Source organism: Hippocampus zosterae, chromosome 10 (genome assembly GCF_025434085.1).
Source record: "Hippocampus zosterae strain Florida chromosome 10, ASM2543408v3, whole genome shotgun sequence".
NCBI classification, from domain to species: domain Eukaryota; kingdom Metazoa; phylum Chordata; class Actinopteri; order Syngnathiformes; family Syngnathidae; genus Hippocampus; species Hippocampus zosterae.
The window spans coordinates 25,346,266-25,368,243 of NC_067460.1; the positions used below are offsets into that span (position 1 = coordinate 25,346,266).

At 49.5% G+C, this 21,978-nt stretch overlaps 1 protein-coding gene across 4 annotated transcripts in view; it reads right to left on the reverse strand.

Moving 5' to 3' along the window:
* Positions 1-21,978, reverse strand: part of LOC127608548 (roundabout homolog 1-like) — a 121,242-nt gene that overhangs the window by 6,325 nt on the left and 92,939 nt on the right. For 3 of the 4 annotated variants that reach the window (XM_052077668.1, XM_052077670.1, XM_052077671.1), the window contains 18 exons: positions 20,144-20,264; positions 19,826-19,964; positions 19,606-19,733; positions 13,448-13,572; positions 13,178-13,349; positions 12,125-12,324; positions 10,175-10,521; positions 9,596-9,762; positions 9,186-9,307; positions 8,412-8,646; positions 6,818-6,939; positions 5,680-5,851; positions 5,322-5,522; positions 5,043-5,069; positions 4,920-4,962; positions 3,236-3,390; positions 1,744-2,079; positions 703-819 (listed from right to left, as the gene is read on the reverse strand). In XM_052077668.1, the coding sequence (XP_051933628.1) occupies positions 703-819; positions 1,744-2,079; positions 3,236-3,390; positions 4,920-4,962; positions 5,043-5,069; positions 5,322-5,522; positions 5,680-5,851; positions 6,818-6,939; positions 8,412-8,646; positions 9,186-9,307; positions 9,596-9,762; positions 10,175-10,521; positions 12,125-12,324; positions 13,178-13,349; positions 13,448-13,572; positions 19,606-19,733; positions 19,826-19,964; positions 20,144-20,264 (2,929 nt within the window). The remainder of the gene's footprint in view (positions 1-702; positions 820-1,743; positions 2,080-3,235; positions 3,391-4,919; positions 4,963-5,042; positions 5,070-5,321; positions 5,523-5,679; positions 5,852-6,817; positions 6,940-8,411; positions 8,647-9,185; positions 9,308-9,595; positions 9,763-10,174; positions 10,522-12,124; positions 12,325-13,177; positions 13,350-13,447; positions 13,573-19,605; positions 19,734-19,825; positions 19,965-20,143; positions 20,265-21,978) is intronic. The other variant, XM_052077669.1, reaches the window with a different exon arrangement.

Genomic DNA, 21,978 nt, shown 5'->3' on the forward strand with positions numbered 1-21,978 from the left:
AGTTCCACGTTTAAAGCAAAAGCCAATTACGGGGAAACTAAATGTGAAATAAATGCTAACTTGCTTACACAGGACAAAAATCAAAGAAGAGTCCTTGAATGTTTGATGTTGAGCGTCGTGGTCCAAATGTTTTTTGATCAATATTGTCATCCCGATGAATAATCGTCATGTTTTGGGGAAACATCTGTATTTTTTACGAAAACTCCTTTTTAACAAACGGTATTTGGAGTTTCCAGCGTAAACAGAAAGCAATCACTCAACATTATTTTGTTTTTGCCCGAAATCCGAAACAAGTCGATGGAATAATTGTATGTTATCATATCGAAGATCATCTCCGACTGTGGTTGTGTTCTTAATCGCCAGTCTCGGTGCTACTTGGAATTCTACTTCATAAGCTTATCACATGTCCAGACAAGGGATCACTTTCAAGGCGCTTAGCTGATATTTGTTGCTCTTTCTTATCTCGCTTTGACTCGGCAGGGTTCGCCCGCTTCTTGCTTGGCCAATTTAGTGATGCCTGAATATCGCATTCACCCCCTGGCGGTGCTTCATTAGCTAGCGCAGCAGAGCCTGATTTTGAAATGGAGGAGGGGGGGGGGGGGGAAATCAATCAATCAATAAATCGCGCCCATCAGATTAATTTCAAAATTGCGATCCAGATTGAAATTGGAAGCATTGCGCAGGCCTCGCCGACATCTTTACCTGAGGTGCTGCTGCTGCTGCCTCGATCCGAGCTGTTGTAGGAGCCCCCCGTGTGGCTGTCGTGGCTGTATGGGATGGTGGCCGGCATCATGGGGGTGTCGGCGCCTCTGTAGCGATCTGATTGGCAGACATGGGGGGGGGGGGGGGCAACAGGGTTAGGGTGATGACGCGATTTGATTGCTTCATTCATCCGCTGGCTGCCAGCGAGTTAAAAGCGACTTAAGCACTAATGTTGATGTGAGCAGGCTGTTCAAACTCCGCTCGCATTTCTTAAGCCTTTCGCTTCATCACTTGGGTGGTCAAATAATTCAACAGGTTCCTTGGGACAGGGGGGAGGGCAGGTGACGGGCGCTCAGCAGAAAAAAAAAATCTTGGTCTTTCTATGTGCGGCCCGATAGCCAACGGGGACCCGGACCGATGTTTGGGGACCCCTGCTCTAAACGATCATCCGAAGCCATTATTCTGTTCTTTTGCGCCACACATGGGGAGGGATGGGAACTAGATGTCCATGCGAATGCAACACAAACACATGAGAAAAATAAAAATCCAGCCTTAGGAAAAACACACTTCAGCATGCTAGATCGTGTTAATGGCGTTAGCAAGTCATGCTAGGTGGTTCATTTGACATGTACATGCACAGAGAAAAAAAAAGCCGCGCAATTGTGTGCTTTGCTTTTCATCAAGTTCGGCGAGGCGGTCAAAAGCGAGGGACAAAGACCTTTCGGGAAATTTGACACTGAAGATGAACCTTGGAGATGATCCAGATAGCGTCGGGGCAGAAGGGGATGAGAGCATCGCATCACAACATGGTTGCGGATGATGAAAGATTAGATTAGCGCTGGCCAAATGTTTTCCTCCAAAGGGCCACGTAGAGGGAAAAAAAATGAAAAAAAAAAGACCAAGCGTTGGCTTTTAACTGAATGGTGGTCTGCAAATGGCCCACAAGTCAGACATGAAGGAGGAAGGAGGAAGCGGAAGGTGACGGTGAGGACTTTCGGGGGCCACCAGGCTGCCGGCGAGAGGGCCTCTGCGCACACTCACCCTTGTTCAGCTTGTTTTGCTCCATGATGCTGTACTGCATTTCCTGTTTGGGCTGCAGGACGCCGCCGGGGGGCTTCCAGCAGTGTTTGTCATTGAGCTCCCCTCCGCCGGCGTTGTTGCTCATGATGGACGACTGGATGAGCTGCGTGGTGGCGTACGGCGTGGGCTGCCCGCCGGCGCCCACCAAGCGGCCGTCCTTCAGGTTGGGGCTGTTGAAGGTCTTCATCTCGTTGATCTTGTTGGACAGGTCCATCTCACCGTACACGCCCGGATCGGGCACCAGCAGGCCGCTCTGCTTATTGTCCATCTGGCTGTTGTAATTGGCGATGCAGTCGGCTGGAGGACACGGGGGGGGGGAGGGGGGGGTTACTGACCGAGGAGGCTGGCGACTCCCTATCAAAGCGTCCGGGGCCGTTGCGTGGGCGAGCGGAAGACGCGTTTGGATAATTACTCGTTCTTTGTCATTTCTGAAGCATGCTGCTTAGTGTCCCACACGCAAACAAACACAAGCGCACGCGCAGGTGTCATGCAAAGGACAGTTACTTCCCGTTACACAACATGTCACGTGTGCGGACACTTACTGGACACAAGCAAAACTTATTTAAGATCATTAGATTGTTGATATTGAATAAACCGCTTTCCAAACTACCAGACATACTTTGCTCCATTTTGACACTAGCTTTCAGCTACATAGCTTGCGAGTTCTTGAGAAAAAGTCGAAGCCAGAAAAACGGATGAAGCTAGGGGGCTACTTTTTTTATCATATGCGTAACCAGATCAATAAACTGATGAATAACTAAATTAAAAAAAACATTCCTATCCATATAGCTCAGAGGTAGCCTTTAAGCTAGCTAGCTAGCTAGGTAGATTCTAGCTGGCTTAGCTTGTATATAAGATAGATAAATCGATTAATCGATCGATAGCTTTGAAGCTAGGTGGCTCAATAGCTTCTTCAAAGTTAGAATGATCCAACAAAAGATATGATGGAACAACCCAATGATGGAAAGATACAGAAATTCAAAAAGAAACAGTTTTAAAGTAAAGTAGCAGCTCGACATGCACACTGCTAGCTTGCAAGCTAGCTGGTCTGTTAGCTGTTTTGAAGATTTTAAGAATGATCTTTTTTTTGTTGTTGTAGACCTCCAACTGCTCATTTCACAGTCGGCTACGCACCTAAGCAACATCTCGAGTTTCTTCTCTCTCTTTTCGCGTTCCCTTTTTTTTTTTACCTGCAAACATGTCAACCTTAGCCTGGGAGAAATCAAACACAGCCGCCTGCTCTTAATCCTAATATTTCCTTTGTGCAGGTCGCGCTTGTGGAGACAGACACACACACGCACACAGACAGGATAAGAGAGAACTCTCGGGGGAGCTAACCCAGATATCACACTTTACTTCCTCCTGGCAACTCCCCACCTGGGTCTTATCTGCGCACTCTTATTTTCAGTGGCTTTGGTGTTGTTGTGTTGGGTTGTTTTTGCGCTTGACGTACCGGGCCGGCTGTACGTGGCCAGGTTACTGTCGCTGTTGCCGTTGCCGGCGGCGCAGCAGTTGATGCTGCAGTTGTTGTGATTGGAGCACGAGTTGGGCCACGTGTCGGCCAGCCAGGGCTGCGTGGCCGACTCGCCCATGTTGAGGAGGCCCGGCCTGCACCCAAAACACGACAACAACGAAAGGCGTTAGCGTTTGAAACCGTGTCACAAAAAGATGGACACAAAAAAAATACCCAAATACTTCAAGATTCAAGAAAGACTGCAGTTGTCATTTTACAATGCCAAAAATAGTTCTGTGCTCTGGTTTGCACAAAAACAGAAGCCGGTGGTGTTCACGTGAATGAAGTGCAGTCGCATTACAATTGAAAGAGAAGATTAGGCGCCGTTTATTCATCCAGCAGCTGAGAAGAGGGAAACTACAAATCCGGCTTTAGTACTTTTTTTGCCTTTTGGACACAGACACACACACACACACACACACACACACACACACACACACACACACACACACACACACACGCACACACGCACAAACATAACAATCCCAGCTAAACAGATTGTGCGTGTACTCGCCTTGCCCAAAGGCCACAACACTTTGGCTGAGCCCCCGTCGGCATGAGCAAAGCGCCCAGATTAGACACACGGATCAAAGTCACTTGCAATGAGGCTAAAAGTAGCGTCCCAAACTGCCCGCCAAACCCGAGTCACAACACAAGCTCACCTGCTGAATCATCCAGCCCCTCCCCCTTTTGTTTTTCTGACAAACCAAACTACAGATTCGGTGCAACAAAAATATTGAAGTCGAGCAGAACCTGGCTTGGCCCACAGGAAAAAAAAAAAGGCTAAATTGGGAATGGCGAACTAGAAATGTTAAAGGGGATTACTGCCCCCGTGTGGGCGCTTGCGTCACACTTTTGTCGTGATGCAACGGCGCCGCCTGCTGGTCGTTTTAATGACTTCCTCACAGTGGACTACCACCACACCCTCTTTTTTGCTCCACGAGAAAGTCCCAGTACGCCCTCTGTTGATCAGATGGGGAAAGAACACCCCACCCAACCATTTTTTCACCGTCTGTTGGGGATCTTGAATAAAGCGAGAGAGAAACGTAAATTCGCTCTCGTGACATCTTCTTTTCGCAGAGTGCGGCAGAGGGCGAAAATCACCATGCAGAACATCATTTTATTTGATTTCACAATGACTAATTACCTGAACTGAATGAGAAAATTCAAGACTATAAAAAACAAACAAAACAAAACATAACAGTGGAGTAGATGGAGTTGCACAATTTTTCCTTTTGGATAGCTATATTTTGGGTGGTATGTACCGTTTACACATCCTTTTATGTATTTTATTCATGGTTTTTTTTTGTTTCCAGATTGTGATTGTATTTTTTACCCACCTTTTTCCCTTTTTTTCTTGAATGTATTTTTGAAAATTGATTTCTCCATCGTATATTCATTTTTTATATGATATTTTGATTCTATCATAACCACTAGAGGCAAAAAATGTGCATGTCAATGTACTATTTACATTTTCGGTCTTCCATTTTCTCATTTTATTTCCTTATTCTATTCTTTGCGACAATATTAGACTGGAGTCTTCCTTGTCATCGCACAGTTCAAGTTGACTTTTATTGCATTTTTTTTTCTTTGCTCGCCATTTGCACCTTTTGGCGTTACTTACCTCCCAGCACTGCTCACAGCTTCTCCACCTCTCTGGTACGCCACTGCAAAGACAAAAAAAAAACATGAGGAGTCTTCAAGTTTACGAGTGGGCACACGCGGATGCCTTTGCGCTTGTGTTTACCTGTTGGTGTGAAGGTAAAAGATGGCACTGTTGGGAGAGAAACATCAACCAATAAATGCACATTATTATTTACAAAATGGACTTAAATAACTACCGCGTGTGAGAAAGGTAGAGAAATACAAAGTTAAAGGAATCGTCTCGCATTTTGAACTCAAGTCGTTTTAGCCATGACTTGAAAGAGCAACGCACAAAACCCAAAAGCGCCACCCAATTCTGCGACGTCACATTGCCCTCTAGAGGCCAGGCGTGCTCATGCGCATATCGGAAGTCCAGACTGACCCTTGCGTATGCCGGCGTAGCTGCTGGAGAGTCCGCTCCTCTTCTTCCTGTGCCGGTAGAGCCAGATGCTGAAGACCAGGAGGATGATCCAGCAGGCGGTGCCGATGCCGGCGATGAAGGCCGGCTGCTTCACCACGTCGGAGATTTGCTGCGACAGCGGGTTGTGGGGGTCCGCCGCCGCCGTCATCCGCCCCGACTCATCTAAGCCGCGCACAGTCCAACACTCAGCATTGTCATTTTGTAAACCGCAGCCCTCTATGGGGGTTTCCAGACTCCTTTGGCCAAAAATTTGGTGTTGAACATTTTTTTTTCCTCCAGCCCTACTCATAAGTCACGGTTTGCACTGGTTTGCGCTCACCGAGTTGGAAGTAGGTGACGTCGCTCTTGACGCCGGGGCCCGCCCCGGTGCTGGCCGCCACCTCCACGCCGTAACGGATTCCCGGAGCCAGACTGGGAATGAGCAGGGAGAAGGTGCTGGCATCCACCGTGCGGTTGATGTGATACCTGCTCTCATTCCCCAAGCACCAAATCTAACGCGGGTGAGACAAAAAAAACAATCAGTCGTGGTATCAAACGTTCAATTGGACATTTTCCCCTTGAATCAGTGAGCTAGTTTGTTAGCTAAATGCTTTTAACTCCGAGTGTAGTTGATGTGAAATGCCGTCATCGGAAAAACTAAAGAGGAGCACCCTCGACGCCAATCGTCGACTCGATTTAATTCAACTACTGTACACATCAACACCATTGTTGATGTGAAACTGGCTCATGATCCTTGTGCACATGCTACATGCATAGATGCTTTCAGATGTTTCTGCTGCAAGAGCTTTGCTGCCATCTTGTGGCATCTGTCAAAAATATGGCTGCGTCAATCATGCCTCTCAAGCCAATTAGAGCGGCTTGGAGGAGCTGTCACTCCCCAGCTGAGCCAAAATGTAGGAGTCACAAAAAAGAAGCATACATCCACGTCCCCGGAGCTTCGCTTTCCCGACACGCGTGCGCGCTTCCTGGCCAATCAAAGCGCCGGAGATGAAAGTCATCCAATAGCTCCAAATGGCTGAATGAATGTATGTTGTTTCGATCAACATGTGAAATGCCAGACTTGCAAAGGAATGCCAAGCGATACAATACTGTGTCGGCTGCCACTTTTGTTTACATATAAAATTCATGAAATGGGAGTGAAAGTAAATTCTGTTCAGCTTTGACAGAGATACTTATTACAGAGATTCTGGAATATTAATTACTTTAACTTTGTTAAATTAGAAATAAAATCTTGCCTATTTTCTTTGAATATATACAATAATAATGGGCAATAAAAAATTATTTTCTTCACACTTGAGCGCATTGACCTGACGCAGTTGGGCTTTTCGCCCACTAGATGTCACTATTTCGCAACAGTGTGCTCTGCTTTTTTTTTTTTTTTGATTTCCTTGCTAACCATGCCATCTTTGTGTCTGTGCCTCCACTTCTCCGACGGGTCGGGTCGGGGGCTTGGTTACCTTGTATTCCTGGACCACCCCGTTGCGCTCCTCCTCCGGCGGCGGTTGCCAGGAGACCACAACGGCGGTCCCGTTGTCGCTGCTCTCCGTCACAGTCACCTCGCGGGGAGGCGCGCTGGGCACTGTTGGGAGGTTGAGAGCGTGGACAAAGCAGGAAAAAAAAAAAAAAGAGATGAGACACACCTTTTGCGCTACATAAAGAGTTGGAGGTGGTCTTGCCGAGTTCCAGACAACAAAGGAATAATGGGATGCTGTTTCACACTCCTGCTATTTTGGCTGGCAGTTTGAAAGAAAAATCATACCTACAACAAATATTTTCAAAAGAACAACCTTTCATTTTCTACGCCCCCCCCCCCCCCCCCGGGCATATTTTTGTTTTAGCGCGACAAAACAAAATAAGGAGTTCCTCTAATTAGGTTTTAGCTGTCAAGACGAAAGACTGAAATAAATCAAATACAGAAAGCGATCCACTCGTTTCCTCAACCCTCCATTTCGTGCCATACGCACTCCCTCACCTCATTTCACAGCAATTTAACAAAACAAACCAAAAGCGCGGCTGCGTTTCATCCTCAATTTACCGAGCGGGACGGTTCATTAATTTGAGAGTAAATTAGAGTACATTTAAAGCTCCGATTAAAATAATGACAAATACATGCTAAAAACAAGAGTGCGACGTGCTACGAAAGCTGTCATTTTCATGGCAGGCAGCATTCAATTAAACACCAAAACACACGTCAACACTTTCCAGTCGGCGGTGTGGCGGCCTGGCGGGCGTATTGTTTTTCCTTCTGCGGCATGAATAACAATTCCGCGTCATGGTAACATTTGACAACACGGGAAGAAATAACTAAATAAACACACGTGCTACCGTTGGTTTGCCTCCCGGGGGCTTTTGTTTGGGAGGCTTTTGATTATGCGACTCACTCACGCACGCACTTATTTTATGCATCCTCAAATTTGACAACGACGTTGCGATTTTATCCAAGAGGAGACTAAGGGCAGCAGGAAACCGTAGCGCTGCACCAAAGAGTAAAAGCACTGAAAAAGCTTAGGTCAGAGGTCAGAGAGTCGGTCGGATCACCTTAGAATGTGTTTAATTTGTCGCATATTCTCAACTATTGCAGTGAGGTAGCAATTTTTCATTGTCTCGCTGTGTGTCCTCAAATGTTACAATGATGTGGCAATTTGATCCTATAAGAGACTGCGGGTGCTTTCTGAAAAGTGGAGACAGTGGACACCATCACACAAGTCGAGTCAGAGTGTAAACCGAGGTGTCTCTCTGTTTATCCTCCAATGTTAAATTGCCTCTGCAGCAAAGTGGAGACTGCGGAGTATAAAAATGCATCGATGGAGCCGAATACGCTTCGGTGTAGAACATTTTTATGTCACCCCCCCCCCCAACCCCCGCGCCCCCCCGTAACAAACACACACTCCCCTCGGCGCCCTCACGCCCGCCGCCGCTCTGCCTGGTGTGAACAGCTGTTGTCTCCTCGCACACATGCAAGCTGAGGATATAGCACGCACGTGAGTGCTAAAGTGCGAAAGCATGCTAGGACACACACACACACACACATGCGCACAAACATCCACGCACCTTCCTCCAGGGTGCGTGCAATTTTCACATCGCTGTCGGTGCCCTGGAACTCGTTGAAGAAGGGGCGCACTTTGAACTGGTACGTGACGCCCTTACGAAGTTGCGGCACGACAGCGCTGTCCTCGCCGGGCGTGCGCACCTCAAAGGTGGCCCAGTCGCCGCGCGCCGGCACCCCCTCTGGTGACGGCCGGTACATCACCTTGTAGCCCTGGATGTACTGGGACTGCTGCTCCACCTGGTGGACAAAGAGGCAAATGATTACGTTCAGCAGTAAAAACGGAAGGAAGGTTCACAGTGACAACAAAGAATAGCGACCGCGCTGGGTGTTATTATTTTTATGCTGCGTATCCTGAAATCCAAAAAGACGAGGAATTTTTATTTTTTAGTAGAAATGGACAAAATGTTGATATTTTATAACGACCTGATTTGAAAACGGGTCAATGTGAAGCGCAACTATCATGCGAGTCACGCTTGCTTCTCCCACTGCCACCTTTATTTGATTTGGTTTTATTTCCAACATCTGCAAGCTATTTCCACTGAAGAGCCAGCAGAGTTGGCCGCCTCTTCTTTTCTCACTCGTATTATTTTAACAGCCCTCCACTGTTTTCAATCAGAGAGTGGGGGGCACGAATGGACACGCCCACGCCGCTTGGCGGGCCTCCCCGTTGCGTTAAAATGGATGCTTTTTTCTTTTTTTTTTTTTAAAGGCTGCGTAGCGAGACAAAATGACAAAGCCGCCGGGAGCTCGCCAAAGGCGGCATCAGCGGCACTCACCGTCCACTGCACCCTGACGGAGGACGAGGACAGGATGGTGGGGTTGTGCAGGTGGATCAGCACCTCGCCAAGCTCCCTCTGGACCTGTCGGTGGTCCACGCCCTGGCTGGTTGGGGGGATGTCTGCAGGCAAGTCATATTAGCACCAGTGATGTCGCCATCACATTTATTTGCACGCCAATCACTTGGTTTTCAGCATCGATACAGAGTCCTGATCACGTCAAGTGGGCAACTGCAGCAAAGTGGAGACTGTGGAGTATCGTACCGCGGTGTTGGTAAAATACTGTTAGCATTTCTGCTTATAAATGTTACGTCTTCCTGTGTATTCCTAAATTCTACGACACAACAAGAGGAATCAGAAGGCCAAAACACGGGCCGGTGTAGCCAAGGGGAGATTGCGGAGTAGCCGACCTTGTGTTTTCACAGCATCGGTGATTGGACTGGGGTCGCTCAGTCCGTAGGCGTTGGCGGCCCTCACCAGGAAGAGGTAGACGGCGCTAGGCTTCAAGCCCTTCAACACAAAAGACTCGCTTCGGACGTGTTCCGCCAGCGTCTGCCAGCTGCTGCCCGACGCGTGACTGCACACGGAAACAAACGGGGGTTGGTTTCAGGAGAAGGAAAACAAGACCAAAAAAAAAAAAAACAACAACAATGGAATTACATGCATTCATTTTAGGAGATTTTTTTGAGATTTATGAGACATGAAGCAAATATTATTTGGATCACTTGCAAAAAAAAAAAAAAGGGGGGGGCGTATTTTGTGAAGCATATTTTGTATACAGCGATGGCTGTTTGAAAGTGCTCTATAAATACTGTTGACTTGACTTGACTGTTGAAACGATAGGGCAAAAAAAAAAAAAAAAAAAAAAAAGAACAATCCAAGATACAAGCAATAGTTTTGCAAGATTTTTTTTTTCGGATTTGTTTCATGGCAGATCAAAAAAAAAAAATGACAACAATGCATCCAAGATGTCTGGCAGAGGCGTTTACCTGAATGCCTCGATGACGTAGGAAGTGGGCGTGGCCCCGGCGTTGAGGTTGGGCCTCCAGGAGAGCGTGACCGAGGCGCGGCTGACGTCGGTGACGTCGGGTTTGGACGGGGCGCTCGGGATCAGGTTGGGGTCGGTGGGTCTGTTTGGCTGCACGGGAACTCCAAATTCTGATCGGACGACGGGACAACGAGTTGAAACGAGTCGCCCGCCATTTCCCCCATTTCCACGCCGCCATTGAGGACGACGAGGCGTTTTTGCCGTACCTTGGACTTGTAAATGGGCTTTCCACGAGGCCTCGCCCCCGGGCGTGGAGGCGATGCAGGCGTAGTTGCCCGAGTCGCTCAGCTGGAGCGAGACATTTGGAGAAAATGGAAAAGATCCGTTAGTGTCGGACACACCCAAGCGCGCTCATTCGCCGTTCGCCGTTTCCCCGTCATCTCGCTCTCATGTTTCGGGTGGAAGGTTGACTGGCGGATGCCGAATAGAAAAAGCCGCACAGACTAATTTCTGCATCTGAGTGCTCCCCCCCCTCCCTTCACCTCGCCGCCTTAAAAAACTGCACTGGGAAGCCAACAGATGTGACTTGCTATGTTTAAACCCGGCGGCTATTTTCATTAGCTTCTTCTTTTTTTAAATCACGGCTCACAGTTGGGTTAGTTAGCTAATGAGGTGATTTGCACCCTGTTTTGAGATAACACACACGCAGCAGTTGATGCTGATCATTTGTATCTTGACGAATAATTTGCAGCTATACATATTGCTGGCATGGGCCCCGAAAAAAGCACCAAAAAAAAGCAACCCTTGTACATTGCGTCATCAAAGACAACAAGCCATTTTCAGCACTTGCGATTGCACAATCGCTTGTCAAAAATAATACCAACATGTATGGACTAACAAATCGTATATATTGCTGAAAACAAATGTTACCAAATTGTGACTAATGTGGGGGGAGAAATCATTTACGTTTTTTTTTTTTTTTTCAAACCATCATGTATTGCGAGGCGGCCCGGTAGTCCAGTGGTTAGCACGTGGGCTTCACAGTGCAGAGGTACCGGGTTCGATTCCAGCTCCGGCCTCCCTGTGTGGAGTTTGCATGTTCTCCCCGGGCCTGCGTGGGTTTTCTCCGGGTGCTCCGGTTTCCTCCCACATTCCAAAAACATGCGTGGCAGGCTGATTGGACGCTCTAAATTGTCCCTAGGTGTGAGTGTGAGTGCGAATGGTGGTTCGTTTCTGTGTGCCCTGCGATTGGCTGGCAACCGATTCAGGGTGTCCCCCGCCTACTGCCCGAAGACAGCTGGGATAGGCTCCAGCACCCCCCGTGACCCTAGTGAGGATCAAGCGGCTCGGAAGATGAATGAAGGATGAATGAATGTATTGCAGGGGTGCCCAATATGTCGCAGATCGAACGGTCGTCCGCGGATTGGTCCCAAGTCGATCGCGAGAGGTGTAAGGGGGACAAAAAAAAAAACGTGTGTGTCTGTGTGGGCGTTATTCTACTTTTTTGTGTTGGCGCACAGTGCACACGGAGCATCCTATTAGTTTCACTTAAAAAACAAAAAACAAAAGCAAAAGCAAGCCATCTTCAACCAAGGCTAGCGAACGATTTGCATCACAGGAAGTTGTTAGCGGTCGCTTGTTGCGAATAAAAGCAATTTGTTCATGCAAAAGTGCTGTGCGGTTGCCCAACCTCTCCCCCACGACCCCACCCCCATCACCCCCACATTGCTTTCACCGCAGGTCCACTCCCTCTGCAATCTTGTAAACCACAAGACACGCCGACACTCACGGCCGCGCCGCAAAGTGACGCGACCTCTGACCCCGTGACAAGGGGCGAACCCTCCCGCCGCCCTCAGCTCTCACTCACGGCGTTTCACGCAAAAGCCAACTCCTGACAGCGAGCCGATTCTTTGCAGAGTCCAGCGCGTGAACACTTTGGACGTAGTCTGACCTTGGCGTAGCGTATCTGCAGAGCGCCCGTCTCGAGCTGCTTGACGCGCGAGTCGTGAGTGGACACCAGCGCGCCGTCCTTCCTCCACAGGATGGTGGGACCGCCCGAGGCCACGCAGCTGAGGACCGCCGTGCCGTCCACAGCCACCGTCTGATTGCTCGGGCCCTGCCTGATGATCGGTGGCGGGCGGTCTGACACCACTGCGGAAAACAAAAGAGAAAAGAATTGGGTAATTATGTGTGCAAATGGGAAGGGGGGGGGGGTCGACACACAATAATTACATCCAAAGCTTTGTGTGAGGGAAGTCACAAAAGGTGGCAAACGGGTGACAAGCAGCATGAGAGCAGGGGGAGTGGGGGGGGGGGGTTTGTAACCAAGCCATTCTGAAGAACTGGAAGCAATTTTCTAATCATTCCGCAGCAGGCGGACGCCATATCAAACATAAACAGCGCAAATTCAAATCATACGGCCTCAGACCCGCGGCGCACATTTGACGTTGGGAGGTGGGCGCACAGCAGGTAATGGCTTTATTGAGCCAACGCCTTGACCCCCACACACACACACGTGATCATTATTATTCATCACTCCACCCCCCCCCCCCCCCATTCACCAAGCCACAAAGAGCTTTTCGGGCCAATCGCGCAACGCCGCGTACGCACGATGATGCCCGTTTGGGTTTTGCGGAGGTTGACGAAAACCACTATTGGCGTGACCCCCCCATTACCGCTTTGGCGCTGGCCTTCTCACTTTAATAACTGTTATTATGATCCACAGAACAGGACGGGCGGAGGCAGAGTTGAGCGGAACGTGACGACGAATGGGCTCGGAAGAGATGACGCGAAAAGGCGGGGTGGTGGAACGGAGGCCGGCTTTGAATTTAGCCACTCTGACGGTTAAAAAATCAGTTTTTGCTTTCACACTTCACTCATTCGCTGCCATGGACGGCAGTAGACGTCAAAGATCCATTTGAAGTGGGCCGTCGGGGAACGAGTCCATCGCATTGAGTGCCGCCCGTTGACTTGGCCTAGTTGGCTCCGCAGCCTGAACTTTTACCGTCAATGACCTCCAGAAAGGCCTTGGTGATGACGCTTCCGGCGATGTTGAGAGCCTGGCAGCTGTAGTAGCCCACGTCGGAGTCCTCGGCGCCCGTGATGGTCAGATCGCCCGTCTGCGACACCGAGAAGCGGCTGGACGGTTGCGGTGGTTGGTAGGAGAACAGCAGGTTCTGGGGGGACAGTCGCGACAAATGCCATCGTGACATGCCCCGATTTACAAGTTCCTTTGGTTTAGAAGCACGGCGTAGTGCCGACTTGTCCTGCTTACCTGACTTCCTTCCCGTTGCCAAAATATGGCCGGTTGGGGGTTGCCGGTGGCTTCGCACTGGAAGGTGACGGTCCTGCCGACGCCAACCACCTGGTTCCGCGGTCTCACCACAAATGCAGGCGGCACTGGAGAGCAGCAGCAGAGATAGCGGTTAGCCACCGTCTAAGACCGCGGGTAGCTAGCTAGCTGATTTTTGGGGACGGTGCAGAGGGCCTAAGGACTTCCCACACGCAGTGTTCAGTAAAGCTTTGCGGTGTAGTGTTTGCCTAATTGCTGGGGGGGTGTCCTGCGATTTTTGATGACAAACACTTTCGCTAGCTATTTTGTGTCTTTGTCTCATGATTGAATTTGCTACCAACTGATGGGTTGGGGCTAAGATCATTTTGGAAATGAATCTTAGTCCACAGCCCCGTCTAATAGAAATGCGTGTGGTATATGCCGGCAACTAAAAATGTTTCATTATTTGAAACCTCCCGTAAACAGCGACAGGAAGTGTGAGTGCTGTTCACAAAACAAAAAAAACAACAACAAAAAAACGGGCAGCTCAGTCTCTGGCTAGCAGATGTCATGGCTAGTGGGATGCTTTGGGCAATTAATGGGTTTGAAAGAGCAAGTCATATCAATATGAATATCACGGCTACATGTAAAGTACTAGCTTGACGCAAACGCAACTTTCAGACTGAGCCCTTTTGTGCTTTTAGAAGATCAGAATTCAGACGGGTTGGCATTGTTCTTCTCTTCAGGCAAATGATGGTCGATGGATTCCCACAGCGTGCCAAAAAGTTTGAATATTAAATTAGCTAAGCTAGCTAGCTTAATTAGCTAGCTCCCAGACATTTTCCGTCTGACGGTGGAGATTTAATAACACCTCAAGCGCAAAAAGTCTACCTTTGCCACTGCGCATCCCAACTGTCCATCGTAAAGTTGACAATTATGAGCGCCGACTTAGCGACGTGGACGTGGCCTCGCTAAACGCCGCACCGATGCAACTATGCATGTAATTACAACCAAGAATGCTTGCCCAGCTGCCAACTCATTTCCATGGAACGAGGGCTCGGCGCATTAAAATTTACACGGAAAGGGTAGAAGACATTTGAACCATCTGCTCCTCGCCAACAGACTCTTAATGACAACCTGAACGGGCGGGGGCATGGGCGCATTCGACGTCGTCATCCGTGTGAGGAGATGCGCGTCGGCTAGCATCCAGGTGCGGCCGAACAATTTCCGCCGTCTAATGTGTGAATCATTTGCACGCCGAGGGCATGCATAAAAAAACAATTGGAAAGCTGTCCTTTGAAATCAAGGCGCCGTTTGTCCGCGAATTAGACACGCTATTTGGAAATGCATTGAAAAAGGGGAGAGGACAACAACAGAAAAATAAATGAGACACCTTTACCTTGGAGGGGCGAAGACCAGTGGGTTTGTTTTTTTCTTTTAATTTTTTTTTTTTTTTTACCCATTTCGTCTCCGTTGCTGGTGACAACAGAGACATGATTGGCGTGTGGAGTGGTGATGGGAGAAGGATGGATGGGGGAAGTGGAAGTGGGTGGAGTGGCGACAGCTTCCTGTGTCGGGTGACAAGTCAACTTACCAGACACGACTAAAAAAAAAAAAGGAAAGAAAAGAGACAACAACGCAAAATGTCAATGAGCAAGGTCAAAATAAGGTGAAGGGCAATGGGTACAAATGCATACGAGGGAGTGTCATTGACTAACAAAAGACAAGGCACAGTTCACTGTGGGGGGGGCGTTGACTAAACCGCAAATGACCAGTTCTACATTCTCACAAAAAAAAAATAATAATGTTTGTAAAAATGACTTAATAGAAGACTAAATACATATAAAAACACATCAGTATAGACAAGGCTTGAAAATGGCATTCAAGTATTTTTAAACCATTTGGAAGCAACTACATACTTTTAATTTTTTTTTTACAATGATGTTAATTTTTATTTTAAAAATGTATTTCATATATATATATTTGTAACTATCCATATGCAGAGTTTGTAATTGACCTGCAGTAAAGCTTGAACGTGAAAATAAAACAAAATGGAGGAGAAAACTCTTTCTGGCTTTTTTAAATTCTATATTTTGTTATTATGTTTGTTCACATTATTTTGCTCATTCATGTGATAACGATATTTGATTGGGGGGGTTGTTATTATGATGTTATATGTTATATGTCTAACGATGCAGTGGATTCTTTTTGGTGCTGTTTGGTGAGAAAAAAAAAAATACAAAAGTGGAGGGTTGCATAGAGAGCAAAGAACATTTCCTCCAAACGGACACAAAGAATATTTTGCATGATGCAAACCAAAATGACAAGATGATGGAAGATTCCCCAACTCAATGCCATCAACACTTGCGCAACGCTCCCGGTTGGCCGAGGGATAGCCGCTCGGTCACCAATGTGAGCGCCGCTCCATTATAAACAAAAGGTGAATGTTAACTTGACACTCTCGGGGGGGGGGGGGGGGGTCATAAATCTTGCGCGGTCGATGGCTCACCTTATCTAATCTATGCGCTCCCACCGAAACGTAAACGCTGTCAGTCGGAGTAATGACCCACCACGCCTGCTGCCCCCCCCCCAAACCCACCCCCACCCGGCGTCATTGACTCATTTGTGCCCTTGCAGATTTAGACATCCTGCCCGGTGAAGACATCCATTTTTGTACATCAGAAGAGCTTGAAAATGTCAAGAGTGTCCCACACGCACGTCCGAGCTTTGAATGAGGCTAGCCTTTACGCGGCAGGCGGCTCTTTGCTAACTTCATCATGAAGCTGATCGGAAATCGAAGACGACCAACCGTCTCAGGATTTCATCTTTACAATTACGCAAATACTAAAAAGCAAACTGCTAGCAGTACACCCCCCACCCTCCAAATATTCATTCATTCATTCATTCATCTTCCGAGCCAGATCCTCACTAGGGTCGCGGGGGGTGCTGGAGCCTATCCCAGCCGTCTTCGGGGCAGTAGGCGGGGGACACCCTGAATCGGTTGCCAGCCAATCGCAGGGCACACAGAAACGAACGACCATTCGCACTCACACTCACACCTAGGGACAATTTAGAGCGTCCAATCAGCCTGCCATGCATGTTTTTGGAATGTGGGAGGAAACCGGAGCACCCGGAGAAAACCCACGCAGGCCCGGGGAGAACATGCAAACTCCACACAGGGAGGCCGGAGCTGGAATCGAACCCGGTACCTCTGCACTGTGAAGCCGACGTGCTAACCACTGGACTACCGGGCCGCCTCCTCCAAATATTAATTAATAAAAAATAAAATGGGGGGGGGTGGAGAAAGAACTAAGCCATGGTGGCTGATATACGGGGTGACTAATTTCAAACCTAAAATTGGCAGATCTCGCGCCGACTTAGCGGCATCAGACCCAGCGGCACTCAACTGACATCGAAAGGTTATTATTATTATTATTATTATTAGCGCCACATTCGGAGAACTCACAAGATGAATGGCGTCTCCCATCGGGAGTCGTCAGCGTGCATATGTGCTACGCGGAACCATCGGCATGTTGGACATCAACAGTGAGCAAAGCACGATGGAAATGCGCTTGAAGGCTGAGAAAAAAAAAAAAAACACGCGCACGCGCGTAGATAAACGCGTTCGGTCACCCAGCTGGCGTTTTGAGTGCTTTCTCCACAGCATGCGCGCTGCTGACAAGGAAATTCCTGCCTTGAAGTCTCCTTCAAGGCTCTTTCGCACGGGCCGTTGGTAACGTCGCTCCGGGGACGGCGAGTCCATTCAAAACCGTTCTGGGCCTCAACTCAAATAAATAAAGACGACTTTTAATTTGTGTGCTAAAGCAGCACGTCATCAAAGTCATTCAAAGGCTTTTCAATGACGTCATCTTTAAGCCTCCAACACGCGATGACGAGGGTCCGAAAATGGCCCAAAAGTTGTTCAGGTTAAAAAAAGACAACACTAAACTCTCCCAAAGTTGCAAAGATACAGAGAGAGGCCCTAAAATCTGACAAATTCGGCATTTGGCAAAATAATTTTAAAAAAAAAAAGGTCTGGTTGCTCCCAGCTGCGCGTTAGCTCGCTTGCCGACTCAATGGCGAAAGTCGGCACATGGCTTGGAGCCAAAGTCTTAACCTGGACTTTGGTGGCTTTCCGCTATCAATGAAAGGGAATATTTTTCTTGACATATTTATAAGTCCCGCGGAGGTGTTGCGGACTGACAAGCGTGTAAAACAACAAGTCGCCGATTTAGTTCGTAACAAGAGCGGCGCGCATCGAAAGAAAAACAGCCCCCGGGGCACCGCTCGCACACTGACTACATTGTTTCGTCCACAGACTGACCGTGGAGGGTGTGAAAAGCCCCCCCACCCCAACCCCACCCCCCATTTTCTGGATTCCTCTTCTGGGGCTCAAAGGAGATTTAATTTGCAAGACGGTGGCTCCGCCCCTTCTCATGCTATATTAGATCATAAGATACGTGAAGCCACTGGAGGCTCCAAATTCGTGCGGAGGTGCATTTAGTTGACGTACAATCCACCAAAAGCATCCGCGATATGATATAAACTGTAGATTTGTTCATTTTCGCTTCCACCCAACACCTTTATGATGTAAACTTGAAATGCTTACAAAGAATTCAAACGCGCAGATTCGTTATGTCCCATAATCCGGTTCGTCGATACCCGATTATGGGATAATCATCATTGTATCGATAATTTGTTTTTTTTATATGAGGGTGACTAGAGCAAGGACACTATTGATTGAACAAGCTCGTCAATAACCTTTGGTCAGGGAGAAAGGTGAAGGATAGCGAGCGATGCGATGTGACGGGGGCAGGGGGCGTATCGAATTGGTATGGGCAGCGGCGGCTCATCGGACTCCCTGAGCCGGACTCCCAAATCGCTGTCGGAGGAGGAATACGAAGAAATCGTGGCCGAGCAAGGATGAAGTGAAATGAAATTGCCCCGCCCGCCTCATTATATCCGAGCGCCGCCGACTGCGGGAAGTGACATGAATACGGCTGACCTCAGCGCGGAAAACCTCTCCGACGGAGCCGGCGCACGTCCCAATTGCCGAGACGTTCCGCATGGCTGGCCAGACGCCCGCTCAACCATCTTTTCACCCCCCCCCCCAGTCCCCCACCGCTCCCGACATTCCCATTAGTTTGCCGTTAAATGGCTCCTGTGTTCCCTCCGCATCTCAAGGGCCCCCACACCCCCCCCCACCCGCCCAGCTCCCCTGAATGGGCTCTTTTTGAATGTTCACGCTCTGTGACCGGCTGCTTTCGATTCAAAGCGTGTTAATAAGACGCCCGGTGGAGAAGGCCACAGGAGGCGCGGAGATGTTTACAAATAGCAGCGGACGGGCTGAAGACGTAAATGGGGGGGGGGGGGGGTGATAATAAAAGAAGGGCAAATGAGATCGATTGAAGGGTTTTAGCTCCCACCTCGGTAGTGGTTATGGATTCCTGCAATTAGAAATCAATCGGCTAATCGCAGGAATCGCAGCCGACCTCAAATGGGATTTTCTAGCAGGCAAGTCTGACCTTTGGCCTTTAGCCGAAACGGGCGCTTCAAGCCTTTGTTCGCTTGCAGGCGGAGGGCTTGCCGGGGATTCGCTTGCTCCGCTTTACGTTCGTCGATCCAAGCGATGCGAGCACGCCATTTTGCTTTGGAAGCTTAACAACGAGTCAGTTTTGAGGTTGGGGGGGGGGGCCTCTGAAGTGCATCATTTTCCACATGTGGTTGAAATTACATTTCGGGGGGTCTTTAGGCAATTCAATGGTGGCTGGAAGGCGAATTAGAGCCGCAAGCGGCATCGAGCGGGTCGCCGGCTTCCACGCTGAGATCACATTTCGACATCTCAAGCGTCTGTGTTGGATCGCGACCCGCTGCCGATCGCTCCTGCCATCTCTGATTCTTGCAGGATCCATTTCAGACCCGAAAATGTCAAAAATGAGTGAATCAGAGCGGTCCCCGTAGATGGGGCCCGTGATGTCAGCACGAGTATCGCAAAAACAAACGTTAAGACCTCACCCGCCATCCCGGCGAGACAAATGCCACCCTTCCAAAGGCAGAAAATTGGCACAGCGACTCAGTCCGCCCACAAAACCGGAGCAAACCTGATCCGATGAGCCTGCGAACGAAAGGAAAGGCCCGAGAGCCACCGAGCGCCGTCTTACCGTGGACGGTGAGGCTGGCCGACGCCTCCGCCTTGCCCACCATGTTTTCCGCCACGCAGGTGTAGGAGCCGACGTCTGCCGAGGTCAGACGGCGGATCTTCAGAGTGTGGTCCTCCCGGATCTCGTACCTTTGGGGGGAGCGCCGATCGGGCGCGGACGTCAGCCGGAGACCAGAAAGAGCCGACCGACGGTGCGGCTGACTTTTGCCGGCGATTCGCACCTTGCTTTGGGCAGCTCTCCGTCGTCCTTCCGCCATCGCACCGTCGGCACCGGGTCGCCGCGCGCCTCGCACCGGAACTCCACGCTTTGGTCCACCAGCACCACCTGGCTGCCGGGCCGACGCACAAAGCCGGGTCGCTCTGCGCCGGCGCAAAGAGCAAAGAGGTCAATTTCAAAATGGGAGTTTTTCCAAGCTAGAAGCCGTCCCTTGGTCAATTTTTGCTTTGTTTTGCGAGCTACGTAAACTCCTTCACATGTCGGAAGACGTGAAAGTAAAAATTTTTTTAAAGCATCGATGAGAGGCAAGAACGGGAATTACCGAGCACCGTGAGTTCGGCGATTTCGCTCTCCCGTTCGCCGACCATGTTCGTCCCGACGCAGATGTACTTCCCGGCGTCGCTCTTCCTGGCATTGGTGATCATCAGCTTCCCGCCGCGTATCTGAGGAGCACAGGGGAAGGGGATGAATTATTTAGCGGCGTGCGCCACGAACATGTCGCGGTCGTCGTTACGTTGTCGCTGAAAGGCTCCATTCATTGCGCTGGCCTCTCAGCTTCCGCTTCAAGTCGAAATCGGTCGGCCTGTTTCGCCTCAAAAGGTAAATTGAGCCAAAAAAGACTTTTTGCAATCCAACACAACCTCCAAAATCACCCAGGGGAGCACCTGAGGCTCGACAGGACCGATAGCACATTTCCAGCTGTCTCCAAAAGTTGCTAATCAGAGTCCAACGAGGCGGGAGGGGGTCGGAGTGGGAGGGGGGGGCAATCTTTCAAGAACTCGCGGCTTCCTTCGACGTACTTTTCCGTGTGGCAAGTCGACGCTCGGGAGCAGCACGCGAGGAGCCGTCAAGGTAAGGTTTGTCCGGGTGCGGGCATTTCCCAGGGCTTTGATTACAGGCCAGAGGAGCTTGCTTTGTTCGCGGGGAGACGGAGACGAGCCGACCGAGGCCCCCCCCCCGCCTCTTCGCAGCTCTCCTCTCGGATGACAACCGCGGCGGGCAAACAATAGCGCGGGGGACCCACGGTCCATCCCGGTTGGGGCTTAACCTTAAAAGCGTCTGTGAGGCCGGGATCAGCACCTGCGGGCAGGTAAGCGATCCGCTCATTAGAGAGCTAACTGACGGGCAACTTGACACGCGCCGTTTGCAAAAGCGCTACTCGAAGCAGAGCGACGGCGCGACGATACCTTTTGGCTTTCAAGCGTAAAACCTTTTTGTGGGAATTGATCAAATTAATCACACATTGATCACATTAATCACACATTAATCGCATTAATCACACATTAATCACGAATCACATGTCCACATCAAATCAAAACACACGTGACCCCCATTGTTTTCCTTTCACATCTATCAGGGCGCTTAACAGTCTGTTAAGTCCATTTCTGTTAAGGAGACTCATTTCTGAGACTCTTTACCTGGGGGGCTAACCACGAATTCTTTGGTTCGTGGTTAGGGGTGGGGGTGGGGGGGTAATCAGTGGGGTTTGAAGCCCTTCGTGGGATTCGTTTTAGAGGATGTATTCACAGCACTTTACATTGTTTAAAATTCACAATTCCGACTCAAGACAATAGGGGGAGGGGGGGGGGCAGAGGTTGTGGAAAGCTTGGTTGATATGGGGCACCCTGCGGTGCCGCGAGGGTTTGAAGTATCATGATGTTCCTCTTTGTTGGAGTCGGGCTTAACAACTAAAACACTGTGACAAGCACAAAGCGCCCGAGGTGCGTAGCAAGCGGCGTAAAGGGGTGCGGGCTGCAGTGGCGGGGGTCCGAGGTCCCTGTCGCTTCTTCGGGGGCTATGACATGAGGATCCACTTCAAGTCCGGTCCACTCCATGCGTACTTGCGAGTGACTGTGGCAGTCGCCCGGCCCTCAGGGGGGATATTTGGATATTTGGCGGAACAGCAGGGACCAAAAGTGAACCGCAGCGTTCTCCACATCAGCGCCCTGCCCCCCCCCACCCGGCAAACTGACCATTATGCCGACATTGTGGGGCAATGGCTCCATCCTGTCGCTTTTCTTTTTTTTTTTTGTCTAGTGCCATTTGGCAATGCTGATAATGGGAGAGACCCCATTCAGTGCGCATCCTCTTTTGTGTTTGCACAGCGCTTCATTCTGCAGGATGATGATTAGCTCCAACGATGCTACAAAATGAGGC